The sequence below is a fragment of the Bombyx mandarina genome, chromosome 10 (genome assembly GCF_030267445.1).
Source record: "Bombyx mandarina strain Sakado chromosome 10, ASM3026744v2".
NCBI classification, from domain to species: domain Eukaryota; kingdom Metazoa; phylum Arthropoda; class Insecta; order Lepidoptera; family Bombycidae; genus Bombyx; species Bombyx mandarina.
In genome coordinates, this window is record NC_143217.1 from 9245509 (window position 1) to 9270097 (window position 24589).

A 24589-nucleotide genomic window follows, 5' to 3' on the forward strand; every position below is an offset into this window, starting at 1 on the left:
ACTATCTAAAACGCATTGTTACAAGTGGGAAAAAACCAAATTTCCAAATAACCCATTGAGCTACAAGTAAATTCCCACCATTTAACTAATGTAATTTCATTTTATTTCGAAGGAAGAGATAACAGATGGTCTGCGGCCGTTTCCGGTTTCACCAGAACAGTTGGGGTCAACCTCTTAACAGATGATTACCTATATACGCATTTTATTTAAAAAAAAACTGAAGCTATAAGGTGTTGTAGCCAGTGGCCGAAAAATTACCTACAAAAAAAATGTGTTTTGTATTTGCTCTGTGCTTGTAACTCGTAATTTTAAATTTGTAATTTTCAGTAGATATAATTTTTTTGTAGATTAAAATGGATCAATGTAATAAAATTGTGCCACCACACCTGAATGCCGAAGTGTACCGTACTGATACGACTGGAACCAGTTCTTTTGCCTACTTAGAATACATACGCATACACGCTGGTAAACTAAAATATATTTTATGTTTTTGAAACGTTTCCTGTTCATTTAACCCCTTAATCAACCGATGAAAAGAAGAATTCACTTTTTGAGAAAATACATCGCGGATTCCATTAAATGTCAAAAAATTTCAATAGACTAATAAATAAATCCTGTCAGTTGGAAATATTTGTTTGATTGCAGATGGTACAGTATTTATAGGATGTTCAGAATTAACAGGCCGTTATTGGACTGGGGCAGCTAGCCTATTCAAAAATGTTGGTGAAGCAAAAAATGTAAATGAAACAAATAAAGATTTGTGGCTTACAAGCGGTACTGCTGATGGCTGTTTTATGGAAAATTCTGATAAGGTGAATTTAATTAAATACGCATTCGTTTTTATAGTCTTAATCTATTAGATTAATAAACATGATTTGACCAAAATTGCCACTAGAGTATTGTCTTTGTCATTAACAGTTAGGATCGGATAAAACAAACGTAATTAAACATGATGTAAGTGAGTAGCAGCTATAGCCGATCTGCCACTGTGGTAAAACATTCTTAATTGTCACTCAAAGAATACATGACTGTGTCACTATTTTTCAAGAATAATTTTCAGCATTTACAAGAGTGCTCACTACCTTAAGATCCTCTGATTGCAAAAAGTAAGAAAATAAATTAATTCCATTATAATTGTTTGTCATAGTCATAATAGTATGTATGTAATATTAATTATTATTTAAGCAATATCTGGCTATTTTATAGTCACAATTTTTAATGACAATATTGGAACATTTAAGTTGTCAAATTGTGCATGTTATCAATAGCCTTGTCAGCAATCATCATGTGTGAAAATTGGTGATAGATTCAGCTGGCAACCAGTAAAAAAATAATCAAGACGAACAATTTAATTAAATAAAATAATCTGGCAAAGGCTGGTTTTACATATAATGTAACCATAACTTTTCCCTTTATTTTATATTCAAAAGTCTAGTTAAAAAAAAGTACAAAACTTGATAAGCCATTGAATTGATATAGATAAATGGAATAACATGGCAATTACACATAGGCATATCAGTAAAATACTTTTTTATGGGATGAATTTTGTTCCTGGTTCAATCATGTTATGCATTTTCCACATTATAATCACTGCCACATAATTTTATTAGTTGCAGAAATAACCATTACGAGTCATGCACATATCTATATCCAAACTGAAATTCATACATTTCAGTGCCGAAATCTATATCTATTATGTGTATATCTATGATATATATCTATTTTACAGGTCATAATATGTGAAGACAATGGTTCAATGAGTATTTTCTCCAAAAAGAATCAAGAAGATAATGCATGGTCAATACGGGTAAAAGAAATGTCAGTAGCAGAGCATGATGACTCTATTATGGCTATAGACTGTTTGGAACCTGGCTTTGAATATGTGACAGTAGGGGCTGATGGGAATGCAAAGGTATTTTTTAATAATATTTAGAAATTGTTAAAACTGAATTTTCTATTTGTTCAAATGTGCATGTTATTATGTTAATTGTTAATACTGTCTAAGACGGTTTCTTTGTATTGTCTCTCATTAACGAATTAGTTTAGTGTATAAGGTAATAAATATATCAGCAGCAGAATGTGTTAGCAACTTTTCAATACATGTAATGTCTATCATTAGGCAGCTTCTTGGCTATGTACCTAGTTTTGATGAAATCATTCAGTGACTGAGATTACTCACTATCATAACTCAAATTTAACTAAGTGGAGAATCAAATACAGATTGAAAAACCTAAGTCTCTGAATCACAATGCTCTCTATCATAATGCTATTTATATTTAATTTTCAGATATGGGATGTGAAAGAGACGACTTGTGTTAGAAATTACAAGGCAGCACACAGTAAACAAATATATGGAGTATCAGTTCGGCCAAAATCAACAACAACATTTGCCACAGCATCTATGGATGAATATATGTCTTTGTGGGATGAGAATATTGATAAAGCTGTTTTAGGTTAGTATTAAGTCTTAAATAAGAACCTCAAGAATAATACTCCCAAGACTGCTTATTAACAAATTTTGACCAATTTTATTCCAATAGATTTCAGTTATTATTTCACAGATTTTCATATAATACACATAATATTTCTTTACATATTGAGTACTATATATATGTATGTATACTTAACACCTATTTAATGTGCATGTTTTTTAATTTGCCATTTAAGAGCAGAAGCACATATTTATTAAATATTTACAAACAGCATACCTTATAGCTCAGAAATAAGTTTCTTTATTCACTGTTTCAAAACTTAGAAATTTCTAGAAAGAGTTCTTTTCGGTAATTAACGATATGGCCGTGCTAAATGGTACTTCACGGTAGTGCCATTCAGCTCAGATGGCAAAAAATAGAACATATATTTTTCTTTCTGATAGATATAACAAAGAATGACTGCAGTATCCGATGTTTGCAGTGGGTAGATGAAAACAAATTACTTTTCGGAGATGAAGCAGGAATGTTATATTCAGTAGATATTCGATATGTGGACTCCACACTGAAATTGTTTGAATTTCCAGCAGCTGTTCACAAAATTTTCCTCAATCCTGAGTAAGTTTTCAAGTTTTGTCTTATTCAATAAATTTCAAATTTTTTTTTTACAAATTGTATTCAGTGACGAAGAACTAAGTTGAGAGAGGACAAATTGGTTGTATAAATAAAAACTTCTTTCAGGAATGACAAAGTAGCAGTATGCTGTGATAATACAACATTGACAGTATGCAATATACCAGTGGATGACAAAGCTAAAATAATTTACCGCAACAACTCGCACACTAACTTAGTGAGAGGAGTTGCTTGGGATACAAACGAGAGAAAACTTCATTCAGTCGGATGGGATGGAACTGTTAAATCACACAATCTTCCATCAGATTAGTGTTTAATACGGAAGTGTGGAATGTTGTGAATTATCTTTAAAATTACAAATTTATTTTTATGAGAAAACAGCATTATAGATGAGCCATAGTTACTGATGTCGGCCTTCGACTTTATTTTTACAGTCTGTGGCTTTAATTCGTCTTTTGGATAAATATAACTCCATAAAATATCATTTTTTTAATAAGCTCAATATTTTGAAACATTGAACATTGGCCCGAAGGCTGTTCAATAAAGTGAAAGTAATATAATTTAAACAATAACTTAAATTCGCTTTGTTCCAAAAATTAAAATAAGGATCTTATTATTTTTAAGCTAATGAATACTAATAAATTTTTATGCATATAGATTACCAAGTTTAATTTGGTCGCAAATTAAATCATTCAAAATCCATCTATCAAGGTTTTCATTTTTATATACGAGTTGAATTTAAATTGATAGGTAGCGCTTACTTATCATTTTTGACATCCAGCACAGACGGTAACCACTCACCATCAGGTGGGTCGTGTAATGTTCAAAAGATCAAAGACGATAATAAAGAATGTCTTAGTGTAGTTGTATTACGTATGCTTAATATTATGTATCAAAATTAATATTACCTATTAGAGATCAATGTTAAAATCACAATACCCTAATAAACTAGTTATTTGAGCTCACAGCCCAACTGGTGTTAAGTGGTTACTGGATCTCATAGACATCTACAACGTAAATGTGCCACCCACCTTGAGATATAAGTTCTAAGGTCTCAGTATAGTTACAACGGCTGCCCCGCCCTTCAAACCGAAATGCATTACTGCTTCACGGCAGAAATAGGCGGGTGGTGGTACCTACCCGTGCGGACTCACAAGAGGTCCTACCACCAGAAATAAATAGTTGTAGCTTGTCTAAATATAAAAACATAGCGGTAAGCAGCGGCTTGGCTCTGCTCCTGGATTTGCTGACGTCGATGAGCGACGATAACCACTTACCATCAGGTGGGCCGTATGCTCGGCTGCCTGCTAGGGCAATAATAATAAAATAAAAAACTAGACTTACAGAATTTGCCCAACTCTTAGTTAAAGGGGAAACGTCTTTCATAAAATAACTTATGATATTAGTTGGTTATACATAGGGACCGCTTAACTGCTGTAAAAAGTTGAAAGTAGAGAATTACATCGGAAGGAGAGTGGAAACCAGAATAGAGTAAAGAATATGCAGAAACGTCAGGTAAATACTTAAGATAAATTGAAAGCAGTTATGAAGATGATCAGGCTTATTAAGAATGTCAGCGTTCCCTAGCGGCCAACTACATACAAATTTAAGTTAACTTTTACGCGATCGAGAAGTTAAAAAACTCGCACTAAGCACACAGCTTGGAAAAATATTTATTTATTTATTACACTTCATGTAAAATTTACATTGGCGGACGTAACCCTAAGGCATTCTCTACCAGTCAACCAAAGGTAGTGCAGAGTAAATAGTGGTAGGTGCAATGCAATATCACCATAGTTAATAAGAAACGGTGAAGGGAAAATCAAAACTTGCTTACTTACTAGCATAGTATTAGCTGTATATTATCAACAGCAATTATGCCATAAACATAGATAAACATAGAAACAGTTTATGGCATTGTGAAAAAAATTGGGATAATCTGGGAGCCAAGTTAACGTGCTATCGGTTGTAAAAAAGTACACAAAATAAGGAGTTAATATAATTTTATTTAGTTTTATGGCAATTTTTTTCCACATGAGAAAATCACCGGATTCCCACCCGCAGCGCGGGTATATGGAAGTTGACGCTCACTAAAAACTAGACTGCAGGACAGGGTCGACGCAGAGCATATTACATCCATCCCGCCGATCCCCAAGCGTCCGACCGGCGGCCGTCGGCGACACGTCCACCGGTTCCCTCGGTCGTTTTATGGCATCTAACAATATTTTACCGACGTCCGAAGATTGCCACTATTTTTAATCAATAAAAAAATAAGAATTACTTTAAAGAGCGACATTTAGGTACCTACCTAAAGTTGTTTAAAAGTTTGAATAAAAAACATTTAGATGCTTCGGTAAGTATGTATTACAGGAATAAGTACAATGAATTCAAAGGTTTTCTAAAAAGTTTAAATGCCATTTAGTGATTGTTGAAGGGCGACGAGGCCCGATGTTCGGGTGAGGCGCACGGCGTGGAGCCCCGACGACTTGCTCCGGGACTCTTCAACCTCACCATCGTGTCGAGATGACGAAATCTATAAATTATCATGATTACATAATAAATAACATGTTTTCAAGGCTGAGGATGATAAGAGAATTATAGCATTATTTTTTTCAAAATATCCCCCAATTTTGTATTATTTAGGTCTTTGTGGAAGGCTGCCAGACTTAAATCAGTTAAAACTGTAATTGTCGATTGTTTTAATTCGTTGTCTTTGTACTCATATTGGTACACAATAAGTTCTAAACACCATTGTAGGATGAGTGGTTTATTAAAAGTCTACAGTAAATCTCCCTTCTTTTTCGTCTTTTTGTCCCCACTATGTGGGGTCGGCGCAGCATATCCTCTTTTTTCATTCAGGCCTATCATACGTCATCTGTGCACTGACATCATTCTCTCGCAAAGCCTCTTTCACACAGTCCATCCAGTGTGTTTAGTGTGAGTTTTTTAACGTTCTCGATAGCGTAAAAGTTAACTCAAATTTGTATGCAGCTAGAACAGCGCCCCTAGCGGCAAACGTTCCAACTCCATACAAATTTGAATTAACTTTTACTCTCGTTATAAAACTCGCATTATGCACAAAAATCTTTTTTGTACGCCCCCTTCCTCACATTACCATCTACTTTCAAACCCAGGGTATTTTTGATAATCATCGCAATAACCATCGACTCTCAATTTTTTCTTTGTCACTCGCGCTATTTTCATACTTCAACACAATGTATTTTACATTTATTAAATGTTTTCCAAACACATTAATACTTATTATTACTAGAAATCGTTACTAAATATACATAATACAATTAACTGTGCCTAGAATACACTATTATTTTAGTTAGTTTGTCTTTGATATCTAAGTATCGTATTAATCTTATTCGTGATAGTAGGTACTACTTCAATGTTTTTAAAGGCCAACTTGTCATTTCGTCATGTCTATTTAATTAATTACTCATTCTTTTATCTTTAAAAATAATTTAAACATTGTATTTAACGCAAATAAAGTTTATCTATTTTAATCTGCTACCAATTAAATACTAGGTAGAATAGAAGATAGCTCAAAAGTTTATGAACGGCTTAAAAACGTACCTCAGTGGCAAATCGTTAGAGTCGTGATCAACGCTCTGGAAAAAGAATCCAAGAGGCCAGCTTATCCAAGACGATTGCTTCCTGTTCAGAGAAAATCTTCTGTAAAACATGATTTCCGTGCAACATACAACCTACAAAGTAAACAATTCTAACTTCCAAAAATTAAATATTATTAACAAACAGCTTTTTATTTCAGGCATTCCGTTTTTTGTAATATAATGTAATAGAACCACAGCTTCGCACATAGCAAACTTTTAGCCAATGACTGTTTTAAAAGAATGAATGGAACAATCCTTCACGATCTCTATATTTGAAAATTGTGAAAAAGATGTCAACAAGCCTGTCTTTGTTTACAATCCGTTCAATAACATATCCGGAATCCTAACTTAACAATATATTCGATTGCATTTTCATAATTTTACATTCAAAATTAGAGTAAATACGTTCTACAAAGTAGCGAATGAAATCATTATATATATTTTTTCAATGACGTGACTGTAATTTTTGTTTTCGCAAATAAATTAAAAGGTAAACGACATTCACAAATTAACGAGAAAAAAAATAATGTAAATAGCGCATATGTACTAACGGCGTAGTGGGCTGTTGAATAGAGCCAGAGTCGGATGGAGTATCCGGCGTGGAAGGTGCAGCAGCGGGTGGTGACCCAGGAGATGTAGCTACCGGTGGTGGAGTTTTGTTGATAGCCGGATTATAGATCTTTGGATCGCTAACCATACGTACGAAGAACGAACGCTTGTGGGCTAGAGCGGCACGATTGCGACGAGTACGTTCCTCGTTTAGATCCTATGGGTTTTAAATTTTTGTTAGTTTTCTTTGAATTAGTAGAGTTCGTTTCTTTTTAGAACTATTTAGTGTTGGGACGGCTTACGCTAACATTCAACACAAATTTATGACAAGAGAAATTGTTTGCATTGAATGAAATATTTGGAACTGAAAGAAAAAAGTCTATAACGTACCCTTTCCTTATCCGGACCCTCTAATAACTCCGTAGCAAAGTCGGATATTATATCCCAAGCAACTTCTGTGAATGTAAATTACCATAATTAAAGTAGGAATGCAATATTAATTAACTTATTAACTGCCTTTGTTCAGCGAATCAAACTGGATCTATGCCTCCTATACCAAGAAACGCCATTCTTTGCGGTTCTGCTCATTATTATACAAAATATTAATGTCCAATTAAAGCGTTATAAAATCTAATATATAAAATTCTCGTATCACGGTTTGCGTGATTGAACTCTTCCGAAACGGCTCGACCGATTTTCGTGAATCTTAGCGTGCATATCGGCCAGGCAATAGCGGATCCAGGGGGAGGGTCATGGGGGTCATGACCACCCCCTGAGCTGGGTCCAGGACTTAGGTGGACCACTAATTGAATATAATGATTTTATTTATATATTTTGTCACCATACAGATTTTATGTAACTACATACCTTCAATATATAGTTAATTTAATATAATATAATAACTTTGTATAATGGCAAACGTTTGGGAACGAACGCATCTAAATTTGACTATGTGACCCCCTCCTGGCGCCAAAGTTGGATCCGCCCTTGCGGCCAGGGTGGAGAATCGGACAACATCTATTTTTCATCCCCCTAAATGTTAAGGATGGTACACCCCTAAATTACTTTTTTAATTTTTTGGCAAAAAAAATTTTTTTTTTTATGATACAGCATACAAAAATACAACCCTAAATTTTCACCCCTCTACGATCAACCCTTATTTTTTATTTGTTAATCCTTACACACTTACAATAAGTTTTTTTTTTTTTCTATACTAGAAATTCCCTAGAAATCTTATATATGGCAAAACAACGTTTGCCGGGTCAGCTAGTGTATGTTTAAAAACTTTGAGTTACCAATATCTTCACGTGTAGCGTGCTGAGCGACCACACAGAAACGTATCACAAAACGTTCCCGAACAGAGGCCGGGACCATATGCAGTTTTCCAGATGCATTTATATTAGTGAGGAGTTTCTTGTTCATCTCATCAATTTGCTCCGGAGTCTCGTCGGGACCTCCAACGAGGCGGAAGCAAACCAAACCCAACTGAAAGTGATTTCATTTTACGTTACTTATTAACTTGGCAACATGGATAACAACATAGATACTTGCAATAAGAAAACACAAACGTACCTTTACTTGATTGCAGACTTGGAATCTATCGTCTTTCTTGACAAGCCTTTCAAAATATTTGGCCAGTTCGCAATGTTTTCTGACATATTTTTGCAAGCCGCTAACACCGTAACTTCTCAACATGAACCATAGCTTAAGCGAACGGAAACGACGACTAAGCGATATACCCCAGTGTCGATAATCGATAGCAGTGTGGTCGTAGCAATGTTGTAGATACAACGGATCAACCACGAGGGCAGATGTTAGAAGATAGCGGTTAGTGACCCACAACAGTGAACAGTCAAAACTCGCAAGCATTAATTTATTAGGATTAGTATTGAAGGAGTCAGCATATTCAACTCCAGCTAAATGATACTTGTGTTCTGGGCAGAGGAATGAGCTTCCAGCATATGCGGCGTCCACGTGAAGCCACACGCAAGGGAATTTCCGCACCACGGGACCTATTTCAGGCAAATTATCGAAGGAGCAGCATGAAGTAGTCCCTAATGTCGTAGCGACAAAGAACGGTACTCGCCCTGCCTCTTCATCTTCTTCCATAGCCTATTTGAACGTAAAAAAGAAATAAACAATCGACAAATAGACTTTGTAACAGATAATAATATGAACATAGTTATTTAATTTTGTTATGTTATTTTGTAAAATATTTTCTTGTTATTTATTTATTTATTTAACATAATGCACAGAAGTACAATGGCGGACTTAATACCTGAGGCATTCTCTACCAGTCAACCAAGAGTGGTGCAGAGAATCCTATGGTAGGTGCATAACTTAATATGAAAATAACCAAACTGATAATAATACTTCATACATATACAAACACATACACGGTATATATATAATCACATACAACAACGTACACAATATTATATCATGATAATAATATAAAATTTGCACATATATTCATATATAATCTCTATTATATACTCGTATAGGTATTCATTCACACATTCGTATTTATATCTTCTTTTAATATCGCTAAATAAACGTGCCACAAGTTTTTGATATAAAAAACTTAGTCATTTAAGGCGACTTCAAGAAAGAGGAGATTCTCAATGTGTAGGTATTTTTTAGAACTCCTGCAGTACTTCTTCATTTATATCCGATGTGATACTTTTTTTAAATGATGTATTCTTTCGAATTGGTCCCATAGAAATTTCATAACAGTATAGCTCGGGTAGCTGGTCATCAAATCGAAAAAAAATCAAATATATCTCATCCGATTAAACAAAATTGCGTCCCTTGAATTTTTAGTGGTGACTCCCAGCGAACTGCTTACCTTTAATAATAGAGAAACCTAAATAAAAAATAAAAGACATAGATTGCTCTAATTACTAGTGGAGAAACCACCGGTTTCCAAAAATACAATTTCCTTCGGATTGACATAAGACGTAAAGTGGTAGAGCCTAAGTGGCTTTTTAGTGTAAACAGTTTAATTTGAAGTCGGTTTTAAATTATAATTATTTTACTTTTTAGATTACCTACTAGCAAATCTTAAGCTGTCCGGGAAAAAACATTAGACAACGAGCGTCCATTCTTGACGAACGAAGGCAACCAAACGAAGGCTTACAATAAACTTCGTGAACGAGGTAATTGTTAAAAAATAAATTGAAGGAAAATGAGCAGCAGTAGGCCGTGGCCGCGCAACCATTTCGTTTCATCTTCCCACAGTTTTACAATGATATATTCAAAAATGATATACGGTTAATTAATAAGTCACCATATAAATGAAGAAAATGAAATAATTCAACAAAAAGTGGTCCTAGGCTTTTATTGTGAGACTAGCTTTTGCCCGCGACTTCGTCCGCGTGGAATAGTTCACAAATAATGCTTTATTTTAGAACAAATTTGGTTAGCATAAAAAACGTTATAGTGAGCCAACCTTAACATATATACTGTAGCGGACTTTTTTTTAGATCTTTTAAAAGGGAACAATTCTGTCATACATTATTTTAGCGAAACTTTAACCGTTTCTGCAGCGCACGCAGCGGAAGCTCTCAAAAGGGAAACAACCTCGATTTTGAAACATTATTTATTGATGCTCCGCTTCTATTGGACTTAACATGCTGTTGTATAGCCTATAGCCTTCCTTAATAAATTGGCTATCCAACACTGAAATAATTTTTCAAATCGGACCAGTAGTTCCTGAGATTAGTGCGTTCAAACAAACAAACTCTACAGCTTTATAATATTAGTATAGATTAAGTGTCGTAGGTTTAATTTTTTAATAAGGTGGGCAATTAATTTATTATTTCTCCCTCGATTTAAATTCATACATAATAGGTATATATATGTTGTTAATACACGTAGAAGTAATACTTTCTGTTCATATAACACCTTTCGTCAATGTTCGATAATTATGCACAAACACGATTCTGTGAACGAATTTTTAAAACAATTTTTAACGACATCTGTTCACAAGAGGGTCGTATCGTATCATGAAATTTCAATATTTGCAGCATAGAAAATGGCACACAATGCGGTTCCATTACCGCTTGGCTCGCTACGTATTTCCGGAATCCACCGGCGAGTCATTAAACGTGGGACGACTCCACGGTCGCAGGCAACCTCCGTGGAGGCTCTTCAATTACCGCCCGATTATCTGCACCCTGCTTTGCAATTCATCTCGTGTCCCAATTCTATTTAAAAACTGTACAATTCTACGCTTTTATTTAATTTACGTTTAATTCAATATTTTGTCTTACCTCCTTTAGTGTTTCACCTCTAAGAGATCCGTTGTCATCCGGCTGTAAGATACGAAGTTTCACAAAGCAAATCATGGCTGCCTTTTCGACGCATGAATGGGCTTCCTTAGAACAATATGCTATTAGTTTTGATAGCAAAAGTCCCTCGTCAACATTGGGAAATTGATGCTTTAATCTTTTAATTCCATTGGCTCTGGCAGCCAACATAGATACAAGAACGCATTCACTAGCAGATCCCTGTAAATTAAATTGGTAAAATACTATATTATTATTTTTGTTTGTAATTTTATTTAATTTTAAGTTGGAAGTCTGTACCTTCTACGTTTGGTATACATAGATGCATGTGAATTTGTTTTACATCAATTGAATGATGCTAGTTACAGTAAGTGTAAGTAAGTGTAATGCTACCATTTTATCTCAATAAACAATAATAGATTAATAGATTGCAAGAATTTGTGAAAGATGACTATAGACATGTGAATTTGTTTTACATCAATGGAATGATGCTAGTTACAGTAAGTGTAAGTAAGTGTAATGCTACCATTTTATCTCATCGTAAATAAACAATGATAGATTGCAAGAATTTGTGAAAGATGACTATAGGTTTTGCCGGTGAAAATGCCAGGAAGCGGTTTTGGAGTCAAATGACATGAATAAGTTCAAACCACTAGCTTGTCCGCTTGATGCACTGAAGATTGGAGGTTTTCTGTTCCATGCATTGAATATCAGTTACTTTTATCATTAATTTTTCTATGTATATTGTGTATATGAATATACATTAATGTATATGAACATATACTGAGTTCTGTGAACTATAATCTCACTCAAATCAAATTTAATCAAAAATGTCCAACAATTGGTGAAAACCCTTAATTATGTAGTGAGTAAAGTCAATTCGCGATCCGAGCGCTTCAGCGATCGTAATCCACAGGTTTTTGACGCGAAATCCTAATCAAAAATTCATACTTACTTTGCACTCTTTGACTCTTGATTTCGTTTACTAATAAAATTAAATTGCTTCTTACAGAGAATTTAATAAATAATACGTAATGAGTCAGTGTGATGATCAAAGTGATTTCCAATTATTTATTTAAAACAATAGCACGATACGAAGTGCTCTTCAGTAATCCACTTCATATTTTTGACAAATGTTTGTAGTTCTTGCCCCGATAATAATATATCTCAGCCTATAGTTGTCCACTGTAGAGCATAGGTCTCTCCAATCGATCTCCAGTGCGGCCGGCCAGTGATGGTTGTATAACATCCATACTACCTGGAGCCACGGCGGTCATCCACAGTGCGTTTCCAGAGGTCTTTTTTGCCACGTACCATCCGGCTATGGAATGAGCTCCCCTCCACGGTGTTTCCCGAGCGCTATGACATGTCCTCCTTCAAACGAGGCTTGTGGAGAGTATTAAGCGGTAGGCAGCGGCTTGGCTCTGCCCCTGGCATTGCTGAAGTCCATGGGCGACGGTAAACACTCACCATCAGATGGGCCGTATGCGCGTCTGCCTACAAGGGCAATAAAAAAAAAGAAAAAACCTTAATATTACGATACAAAGTCACATAAGTTACTTTTTAAACAAGCCACGAAATGAATTTACCTGGATAACACCGCCCCCTTTGCTACCTTCTTCAAGCGCTAAAAAGGCAGGCGGTAGTCCAATCGCTTTTCCTGTTAATCAGAATGTGATACGATAAAAAAGTCACGTTATGAAGGCTCGCTTCTCGTTATATACCTAGTTACGAATTAACAGGGATCCTTCATTGTACAGTGCTACGATGTAGCAAGCAGTCTATTTTTATGTATCTATACATCTCGCTAATTTATAATTACATATCACAGATGTTTTCATTTCTAAGCATCCTAAGAACTAGAAGAAATGTTTTTAAAACAAATGAAGTTCACGTACTATGGTCATTTCAGGAGTGTTAGTATTTAATAAAAAACAATGAACATAATTTAACCAATCAAATAAATTAAATGCTTACAACATACTAAATAATTATGGCTTAAAGATATGATTAAGACAATTTACCCATCCAATCCAACATGATTATTTCTAGCTCAGTACAGGCGGGACTTGCTGCCTGCAATAAAACGGATAATAATATACATATACCCATTTATTTAGCTTAATATGAGCACGATCGCTTATCTCATTTATTAATATATTTAATAAGTCGTGCAAAAAATTAGAATCAAAAGTTCAACAGCCGTTCAAAGTAAGTACTACGTCGTTAGTAATTATATGAAACGCTTACAAAACAATCGATACTATCACAACCGATGCAGTCCAGACCTTGTATCGTTTTAAAATTTACATATTCATTCCGCTTTTGAATAATCATAAAATGGAACGAATTAAATATTAGATCTCTTTATTATCAGCTTAATCTTTTAAAGAATCATTATGTTTACGATTTTAATTATTTAAACTGAAAAATAGCATAGATTGAAAGCCCATGGGCCATTTGAAATCAGCAATCGCTATACGAAAACTGTCACCCATTTCATTACGTTAACATCAGCTAAGCCTAAAGGTCCTAAACCCTTAAAAAATGAAGAAAAAGATGATTTAAAAAAAGATAACTTCCATGTCAAAACAGTTTGTTATAAAATTCTAATTTGTTGTTTGTTACACCCGTCGTCTAAGATCATTTTAATGTACCTAAATGTAACATAATACACAGACACGACATTGATGTTATGAACGTCCATGTCTTACGAGCCTATTCATCATCCCTTGTCTAAGATGAATGTTAGATACGATAATTTACACATATAGCTTAGATATAAAATGTTGATGTATAGTTTTGTTTCCAGTAGAGTGCGATTTTTTATTGCACCAGATAGATGGACTAGCTCACAACCCACCTGGTGCTTAGTGACCAGAGCACATAAGAAATCGCAATATGAATCCAGAGCTTTTTCTACTAAGTAGGCTATAAAAAATATTGAAAAATTTGTTCTGAGCTTCATATTCAATCGATTTCGTCAATGATAATATTTGCTCTGTTGTTAAATACATAGATTGGGTTACTTAAATACACATCATATATGTAATTTACATTCGGGAATTAAGCGCAAATAAGACAAAATTAATTTAAAATACTGTGTAATTCAAACGAGATATTATTAGAAAAGTAAATGAACTCGACCTAATTTTTTCAAGTACCAAGCTAGACTAGCATACATGACGTTATACGTGGGTCACTATTTAACACCGTGAGCCGCTGAAGACTCTATTATTACCTAGTTTAAAAAAGGACACATCCTGGCCCCTGAAACACTGGATCCCTTCCATTGCAGAGTAGTATTCATGTTCTGATAATGCATTTAGACTCCGGAAACTACTAAAGTTAAAAGGACCGTGAGTCTGGCTATCTACGTTTCTGGGTATCTGGTTTTCTACAGCAAAAGTACACTGGATGCAAAAGGACTAGCCGATTAATGTCAGACAAATAACAGTATTCATTAGGATTTTCAATTTTTATTTGCGATTATTTATTTGCATGACATAGAGTATTACCGAAAAGCAGGAGTCGGCCATGACCGAATCATATTAGGAATGCAATAGTTTGTGAAATGAACTACCTCAACAGTTTACTTAATTGAGAAATATTTTGAATGCGAATATCACATAACTTGGTAAACGCACCCGTGCCATAATAAAATCAAGTTTTGAACATAAAACTGTTCAGTTTAACTCTGTTTTAATTATATATTTTCTTCCCTAATGTCTCATTCCAATAAAATACATGGATAAATTCTATTCAACTTTCAATTAAAAAAAACCATTTTTACTGAGGATTTAACCCTGTAGGATTTACCCGACTAAGGATATGAGCAAAAATTTACTAAGGATATACTAATTAGCTCTTTAAGTAAAAATGTTATGAAGCTAAGCGAACTGACATTAGAGCTAAGTTATTTACATACCCAGGAAAAACCAATGCATCCGATGCCAGCAGACAACATATCTCCGAGTATCGAAGGGTACCCGTTGCCTGCCGGAAAGTATGCGTGAAAACGTGGATGCTGCCAATGTGTTACACCTGGCATTATCTTTTGCTCGACATCGTTCATCACATCGTCCCAGGGTTCAGGGTGATGAGGAGCTTCGGCCGGAAGTGCCGTTCGTAGGTATCCTGGCTCCACGCTGGGCACAACGCGCCGGGTACGCAACGTGTTCATGTAAGTGCATATGTAATCTACCATCTCTTTACCGCGCACACGAAACTCTTCGACATCCATTATAAGGTTTTTTTTTTAAGTTTAGGAGAAGTTTGGTGGCTTTGACTAAGTGACACGATGTGGGTGCCGCGACGGCTTCTAGTTGACTCGACCACCGCAGCCAACACTTCGGCGACCGAGTGCGCGAGAAGAGCGCGGGGGGCGCGGACGCGGGCCTGATGGCTTTCGTTGGGAAGTCATGGTAGACGCGGTCCCACGCATTAGTGAAAAGCGATTTGTAAAATATATTTTGCTTATGTGTATATATCATTAAAGTATCATATAATTGAAGTTAATGAAAAAAAATTTTTTTGGTTGATTACGAATATTTAAATATAGGACACGGAACGGAGTTTCAGACTGCTTACTACATCATTCAGTGTGTTCTGGTAAACTAGTAAAAAAAGTAAACTTATCTTATTTATTACATACTAGCGACCCGCCCTCGATTCGCTTCGGAAACTGTAATTTATTATTGATTTCTCCACTATTAATGGATATTATTATACATATAAACCTTCCTCTATCAATCACTCTATCTAAGAAAACCGCATCAAAATCCGTTGCGTAGTTTAAAGATTTAAGCATACATAAGGACAGACAGATATAGGGACAGAGAAAGCGACTTTGTTTTATACTATGTAGTGATTAAGTATACATATTATTATTAAATAGATTATTTATTTATATAATAAATTTGAGGCTTAATGCCATACCATAATAAGCTACTCGATCTCCAAAAGAAATATTTGCGTTTATCTGTGTAATACACAAACAAAATTGCTTTTACAAATACAGCACTGATTTCTTAGAATTCATTAGGAAAATTTAATACGAAATTAATAAAAATCAAAAAATCAATCAATATCGGTTAGCTTTATGTATATTGTGAAATATATATCAAAACAAATAAATTTACATAAGAATAATGTCCTTTTTTTGCGGGCCCGGGGTTAAACCTCCTACGAGGTACGCGCGTTGTAGGTATGTGGCACGATGTGACGCAGATATTAGCAGCGGCCCGCGGACCCAAGGATGGTACTTAAGGCTCTACCCACCCCACGGATCCGCCTGAGGTCAGAACTTGGTCGGGATAAGGGGGTTACCGCAGTCAGCACTGCACCCAAAGGCGGGGCTCATCCCAACAACACCCGGCCGACGGAGTCTTCGAGGCAAAACGAAGGCTCTGGAATATCAGCCGTCCCTGTACGACGGCCGCGTCCCGTGACCTTCACCGGGGGATGCCGCCTCCTATAGGGGCCGGGACGTACGCTTGTACAATCTTCTTCGGCCCCGGCTCCGATACGCATCGCTGCCGAGCATCGTAACCACGACGGTAGGCAGCGACAGGCTCTTCTTTCCTATGACTGCTACGAAGGCCGCGCGTTGCTCCAACTAGGCGGTGCATCGCCTGAGTGTGTGCTCCACGGATGATACGGTGATACGATAGGTCGCTACGCCACCATAATCCGCGGCGAGTGCCTCTGCCTCCAGGTTCCAGGCGAGTAAGCATCCTACATACATATCGTTTTTTGGGAATAGAAGGCATGCGGTTTGTCTGGAGGCCTTGCCGCTTAACCGGGAGGGGAGCGTTTACCAACAAATGACCGTGCGCTTTCTAAGGAATCCTAACTCGTTAGCTCCTAATCCTCTTTCTAATCTTAAGCTCTAGTGTTTAAGCTTTACCACGGAATCGGAATCGTGACCCGCTGAGAAAATTAGCAGGCTATAGCCTATAAGCTTAAACAGTGGTTGAAAGGGTTCATTGTTTGATTGTCGAACGTCCTTCGTTTGGTGGAGCAGTTGTAGAGCAGATGACAATCTAGCTCAAAGCGGCTGCAAAGGACAATGACCACATATGTATGGAATTCCGTCTTAAGTTGTTGCACAATAAATCTGTATTTACTATAGACTACGCTTTATATATTATCGAATAAAAGTGTTTGCTTCCCCATAATTAACCGGGTTTTCAAGTAATTAGACCAAAACGGACATAACCTATAAATAATGTTAAGCCCACAAACATTACATATTAATCATAGTTTTCACACACCGACTTCTCCTCATTATCAGAGGCTCAAGCATCAACATGAATTACAGAAGACTAACAAAACATACAAACGTCCTGGCGTAATAAAACACTTTTAGGTACATAAAAACATATGGCCGCTTGCTAGGTCGCTTTTTTTCCCTGCCTAAGCTGATAGCCCTAGGGGCTATTTCAGCGTAACCGTGGCTAGTAGGTGAGCTCACGGGGCTCAAACCTGATGACGTTGTAACACGAACCCTAGCAAGAGTCGTACTTCGCAGAATCTACCACCGGATCGGAAACGCGACCCACTGAGAAGATCCGGCGAGAAACTCAGTGGGCTGTGTCTGAGAGTTAATTTACTCGTCGAGCCCTTCGTCGCAAGCGACGGGTTCGACGAGAACGGTGACCGGTGCTTGAAGTACCTAAAAGCACCGTTAGTGGATCGGGAGGATCCGAGATGACGTGTGCTGGGTCGCAGCCACCGGCTCGTCTATCGACAATATCATGTGAATTCATGTGGGCTGACAGTTGCGTCTGCGTGAAACGGAACACAGAAAAAATAATTATTTTAACTTAATGATAAAATCATAATTCAATACGTTGTAAAATATAATAATATACCTAGTTATTTAACTGTACAAGATTTTGATATCATTTTTGTGATGATTGAGTCTAAAAACTCATGCATGAGTAATCTGTCTAAATAGAGAGAACGAAACGTCATGTCATGACTTTAATACGGAAATGATGCGAACAATTGTTGATTTACTATTAATCTTAAAATCATAATTCCGGTCCTGTACAAAGCATTTCTGTAGTGAAATTGATTGTAAAAAATGAGAAAACTATTTCGATGTTATTTTGGTTCTGCAACATGCAACTTTGCTAGACGACTTTTGGTCATTCTCCTTTGACACAATTGCAAAAAAAAAAAAACTCTATCAAGTATTCTTTACCATAAACTCGTTAAGCTTAGTTACTTGCAACTTATTAACTCTTATTAAATGACCTTACATTCCTTTGACTGCCATTAAAATTCTTGATTTCAAATACGACCATTGTATTTTATTTACAACCTATGGCCAATAATCAAAACGACATTGCAAAAACACTATCTTAAGGTAACAAGCATTTACCACATGAGATTAAATTAAACGAAATTTGCTTTACTAAATAATGAAATATTTTTGCGGGTTACAAAACACAAATATGTCTTCAAGTTGGGCATACTTATGTATAATTTGGCGGTTGTCGTTCATGTAACTAATAATTACGGTCACAATACACAAATGAAGTTAATATTATAATGTTTCAAATTAGTACTATCGCTTCTTCCATACGTTGGTCTTCAAACATAACGAGGATACAGTAAAGCCTATCCCTAGAATCAGTATTGGGTAAACCAAATTCAAATGAGACAAATGCTGAAAACATATGAAGAGGGAAAAACCAAAATAATTTGTCAGCGTTTGAACTATTTTAGCCTAATAAATTCCAAGCTTCGTTAGGACAATAGCTTATTAACTACATGGAATAAATACACCCATTACTTCAAAACACAAATATAGTAATGGTATGTAAGAAATATTCCCTGAAATACCAAAAACAACTATAAATTTCAACTCAGTTTATGTTCGCTGGCTACCGGAAGCCATATTTGTGTTAATATTTCTTCCTGTCATCGATATATCAATAGCAGTGGTTCAATGGCTACTCCACTATTGAAATATTGACAGAATAAATAAGTATGCACGGACTTTGGAGGGATAGGAGCAGAACCCACACTAGCGAGCAAGTCGTAGTAACTATTAATACTAGTGGTCCCGCAGTAGTCGAAATTCGACTAAAATTAATTGAAATTATAAATTTAAAAATAATTATAAAAGATTATTATACTTCCTTATTCACAGATCTCGCCAAGACCACACTATAAACAAATAATAATAAAGATAAACAATATTAGCCTATTCTTAATTTGACCAGACTAAGTAATAAGCAAACAAAGTTTGACAATACACAAAGAGTATATTTATATGTATGTGTTGTGTCAAATACATGGTAGTGTGTGTAATGTTTTCTTTATTAATTTAATGTATTTTCAATGCATAATTTTTACAGCATCATACACTTCTCTATGTTCTCTATAAGTGTGGAATATTTCATACTCCTCCGTCCGCGCAAGTTCCGGAAAACGGGGTACAAAGTTTTGCTTCACGTATTATACATATATTCTTCTCTGGACTAAATATTTCAATATTTGAATTCTTATCTGATACTTAAATCTTATCAGTTTACCGCTTCCGCCCGCCCACTGCACCGTTCCACACCACTTCATTGTGTCAGCTGGATGTTCTAAGTACGTATTCGACTCTTGGAAATCTTTTTTTCTTAGATTATGTGCGAACTCTTTATTTCAATCCGTTTTAACTGAACAACGCTTTGTCGTTTTAGAGAAATATATATTGACATTTCTTTGAAAAACTAGCTTTTTTTGTGCTTTCTTCACGCAATATCGCCCGAGCCAACTATACTTACTTATTTCGTCTGAATGGAAACCCATATTCAGTTGTAGATAAACGCTAATCTAATTCTTTATATTATGTATAATTTTATAATTATATTCTTCCCAAGAATTTAAACTATTTCCACACCCATTTCGTTAAATATGTTCATCAACAATATTAATATTTGCTTTTCTAACATCTAACTGAATAAAAGTGACATCCAAAAATCTTTAGATCAAGAATGTTTTTTTCAATATACGATATTCATGAAATAATGCTGATATTCTGCTCTTAATTAATCTCTATCGACTTACGAAAGCTACGAGAATGATGATAGAAAATATTTCTAAAAATCATTACTTTATGTTGTATTCTCTTCTCTCTTCTTGATTTACTCCTTTCTATTTTAATTACTTTTCTTCAATGTACACACAGGCCGACGCCGTTGGGCTCCTCCTGCAACCAGCACCCTGCCGCCGGAAACATTGCAGCGGGTAGTCGGGGTCTGTTTCCCGATTTATCCGGGACGGCCTTCGTCCCCCCTGTGATGACAATGGTGCGGATTGCTGATAGCGAAGAGCTTGAGGACGTCTCCCAGGTGGAGTTCGATTTGGCTGTGCAGAGGATGCGGGCTAAGCGCACGGCACCCGGTCCCGATGGGATCTCGTCCCAAGCGTGGGCGCTCGCCTTGACAGGTGACGGCTTGGGGCCTGCCCTCCAAGGGCTATTCAGCAGGTGCCTCCGTGAGGGCAGGTTCCCAGAGCCATGGAAGACTGGTCGGCTTGTCCTTATTCCTAAGGAAGGCCGGCCACGTGACGAGCCAAGCGGGTACCGCCCAATCGTCGTGCTGGACGAAGCTGGTAAGCTCCTCGAGCGCATCGTCACCAGTCGCCTCGTCCAGCACCTCGAAAGCGTTGGGCCTGACCTGGCTCCTAACCAATATGGTTTCCGGAGAGGTCGCTCCACCATGGACGCGGTCTTGCGCGTCCGCCACCTCTCCGATCGTGCGTGCTCCGGGGGAGGCGTGTTGTTGGCTGTGTCGATTGATATCGCCAACGCCTTCAACACGATCCCTTGGAGCACGATCGTGGAATCGCTCCGGTTTCACCGCGTCCCCCCTAGTCTCCGCACCCTGATAGAGGATTACCTCTCAGGGCGAAATGTGGTCTTCCCGAGAGGAGGGGGTGGGGACGGAAAGCGGTGTCGTGCGGGGTCCCGCAGGGGTCGGTACTGGGACCACTCCTGTGGGACATCGGTTTCGACTGGGTCCTGCGCGGTGCTAGCCTGCGTGGCGTCGACGTAGTGTGCTATGCCGACGACACGCTGGTGACGGCCCGCGGAGATGACTACAGAGCCGCAGCGATCCTTGCGACGCCGGCGGTCTCCACCGTCGTTAGTCGCATTCGGAGATTAGGTCTTGAGGTGGCCCTCCGCAAGTCCGAAGCGGTGTGCTTTCACCCAGTCCGGAGGGGACCTCCTCCGGGAGCGAATCTCATAGTCGGCGGAGTATCGATCGCTGTCCAGCCGAAGCTCAAATATTTGGGCCTTGTGCTGGACAGTCGATGGCGCTTCGACCACCACTTTGGTGAGTTAGTCCCGAAGCTGCTGGGGATGACGGGTGCACTAGCCCGTCTTCTCCCCAATGTCGGTGGTTGCAGCGCCGGCGTCCGGCGTCTGTACCTGGGGGTCGTCCGCAGTATGGCTTTGTACGGCGCTCCCGTGTGGTCGCCCGCACTCTATGCGCGCAATGCAGCTTTGCTGCTACGAGCGCAGCGGGTGCTCGCGGTGAGGGTCATCAGGGGGTACCGTACGATCTCCCGGGAGGTCGCCTGCGCCCTCGCCGGTTCCCTTCCTTGGGATCTCGAGGCTGAGGTAGCAGCTGCGGTATACCGGCGCAGGACACAGTCCCTGAGTCGGGGACGGACGCCCGGCCCGTCGGCTGTCGGTCGGTGGAGGCGTGCTGCGCGTCATCTGGCGTACGCCAAGTGGAGGGAGCGGTTGCTGGAGGAGCTTGGGCAAACTTCAGTCACTCGCCGACGCACCCTCGAGGCCCTGGTGCCCGTGCTGGAGGCATGGTCAGATAGACGACACGGCGTCCTCTCCTTCCACCTAACGCAGGTCCTCTCGGGGCATGGTTGCTTCGGGAGGTACCTGTGGAAGGTCTGCAGGAGAGAGCCACATCCGGGTTGCCACCAGTGTGGGCATCCGGACGATGACGCTCAGCACGCACTCGAAGCGTGCCCGCGTTGGGAGCGCTCGCGGCGAGACCTCATCGCGGTGCTGGGGAGAGACCTCTCCTTGCGAGCTGTCATCGCCCGCATGCTAGAGGACCAAAATTCTTGGGAGGCCATGACCAGGTTTTGCGACCTGGTCATGACGTTCCGTGAGGCTGAGGAGCGCGAAAGGGAGTGGGATCCCTCTTCGGCTTCTCAGCGAAGAAGGCGGAGTGGGCGCCACGGGCGCGAAGCTCCCGTTCATCTCCCGTAGGGGCTGTCGGGTGCCGGGTGCGGGGGTGCCCGGTACTCGGCTGTTGGTCCGGTGGTGAGGCGGCGCAAGGTGGCTCCTGTGCACCGCTCACGGTGTGTCTCCGAGACGACGTCCTGCGGGATTTTCCCGGGGATGGAGTGCCGTCCTATTAACAGGATGGGTACCGGCGACGGCGAGCCTTCGGCGCGCACTGTGCGGTACCGTGGGTTTCGTGGAGTCGGAGTGGTGGGGCTCGATGGGGTTTAGTCGGTAGTCGTTCTGCGGGGCAAGTGCTTCGCGCGCCTTTCTCAAGGCGTAGTCTCCTGTGACAAATTGGGGGAGGTGAAGGACCTCGGTCCTTCTCTTCTCCCCTTCTTCCTCTCAGGAGGCGCCGGAGTCAAATGGATTCCCCAGCGTTAAAAAAAAAAAAAAAAGGCCGAAGTGTACTTTTAAAATATTGGACTAATAAAATATCTCAGCTAATTATATAACAATCTAAAGAAAAAGGTTAATTTTGTGTTCCTATTGTTCTATTTTTCAAAGCATGTCAAAACGTGGCTTGTCGTTAACAGTAAAATTTAAGTAGCTGCTAGAACCAGAGATGAGAACAGAACATCACGCGAGCCCGTAACTGTGCTTTGTAAGCGGTTTTTTTTTCTACCTAAGCTGATAGGCTTGAGAGGCTATTTCAGCGTAACCTTAACTAGTAGGTGAGCTCACGGGGCTCAAGCCTGACGACGTTGCTAACACAAACCCTAGCAAGAGCCGTGCTTCACAGAACCAACAACCGGATCGGAAACGCGACCCACTGAGAAGATCGGACGAGAAACTCAGTGGGCTGTGTCTGTAGGTTAATTTACTCGTCGAGCCCTTCATCGTCGCAAGCGACGGGTTCGACGAGAACGATGACCGGAGTTTTTGTGCAGGCATGATAATAGTATAGAACTGTGTTTCTGTGGGTTCTATTTGCATAAAGTACTTTAGTTGAAATCTAGGAGTTTAATGTATCTGTAATTCATTCTTGACTTCATTCTTCTTGTTCGTCCAATGAACAGCGAAAAGTTTCAACAACTGCTTCAAGAGACTACAAACAAAGTTAAACGCACTTCACAAGTTCACCTGGAAAACAATGGAAGACGTTACAAATGCAAAATCCCATTAAAAAGCATTGCTTGTATCACTCTCTGATTCTTCAACTATGAGTCGATATATCGATGCATTAGTACATAAAATCACGAACCAATAAACACATAGTTCTATTTATTACACCATAACTACCTGGCGTTGTTCGATGCGCCTAATTTACCATATTATAATTATCACTTACCATAAATAAGTACACATAATATGTGTTCATATCCAGTTTTTAAGCTATAGTTTTGGGAAATTTCAGCCATATACGCTCAACCATTTTTGCGTGATTTCGTAATATACCAACACAGAAACTTTCATATTTATTAAATTATCACTACTATACATTTTATTAAAACACCGCTTAAGGTGACAAAGCATGCTATAATTTAGTTTGAATTTTGACAGTGTACCTTCCCCCTTACAGCGGGATCATTCAGTTTGTGTAGCAAACCATGCAGTTTCTCGGATTTTCCACTTTTTATTTATTATTCATCGAATGAAAGTAGTCACTAATCGGGATTCAAAAAACGGTTTCGATTTCAATACGTTATTAATAAATCACTGTCTTCTATGATGTCGTGTGGAATTTTATTATTGAAGATAAACTTCCCTAAACGATAAAATCCTGTAATCGTAGCTCAGATTCCGATGACAATGCAAGAAAATGTGGAGGAAGAACAACAAAAATATATAATAGCAGTATAAGAAGAA

General features: G+C 38.3%; 2 protein-coding genes across 2 annotated transcripts; one reads left to right on the plus strand and one right to left on the minus strand.

Moving 5' to 3' along the window:
- Positions 1-24: 24 nt before the first annotated feature.
- LOC114250600 (methylosome protein WDR77) lies at positions 25-3764 on the plus strand. The gene is made up of 6 exons (XM_028184546.2): positions 25-465; positions 646-812; positions 1730-1912; positions 2288-2453; positions 2876-3047; positions 3171-3764. The coding sequence occupies exons 1-6, from the start codon at positions 354-356 to the stop codon at positions 3370-3372; spliced, it is 1002 nt and encodes a 333-aa protein (XP_028040347.2). The 5' UTR covers positions 25-353; the 3' UTR covers positions 3373-3764.
- A 1638-nt stretch (positions 3765-5402) lies between these two features.
- Positions 5403-15901, minus strand: Tdc2 (Tyrosine decarboxylase 2). The gene is made up of 10 exons (XM_028184520.2): positions 15449-15901; positions 13545-13596; positions 13110-13180; positions 11506-11742; positions 8804-9343; positions 8527-8716; positions 7622-7686; positions 7234-7448; positions 6645-6725; positions 5403-5595 (listed from the first exon to the last, which is right to left on the minus strand). The coding sequence occupies exons 1-10, from the start codon at positions 15761-15763 to the stop codon at positions 5481-5483; spliced, it is 1881 nt and encodes a 626-aa protein (XP_028040321.2). The 5' UTR covers positions 15764-15901; the 3' UTR covers positions 5403-5480.
- Positions 15902-24589: the final 8688 nt, after the last annotated feature.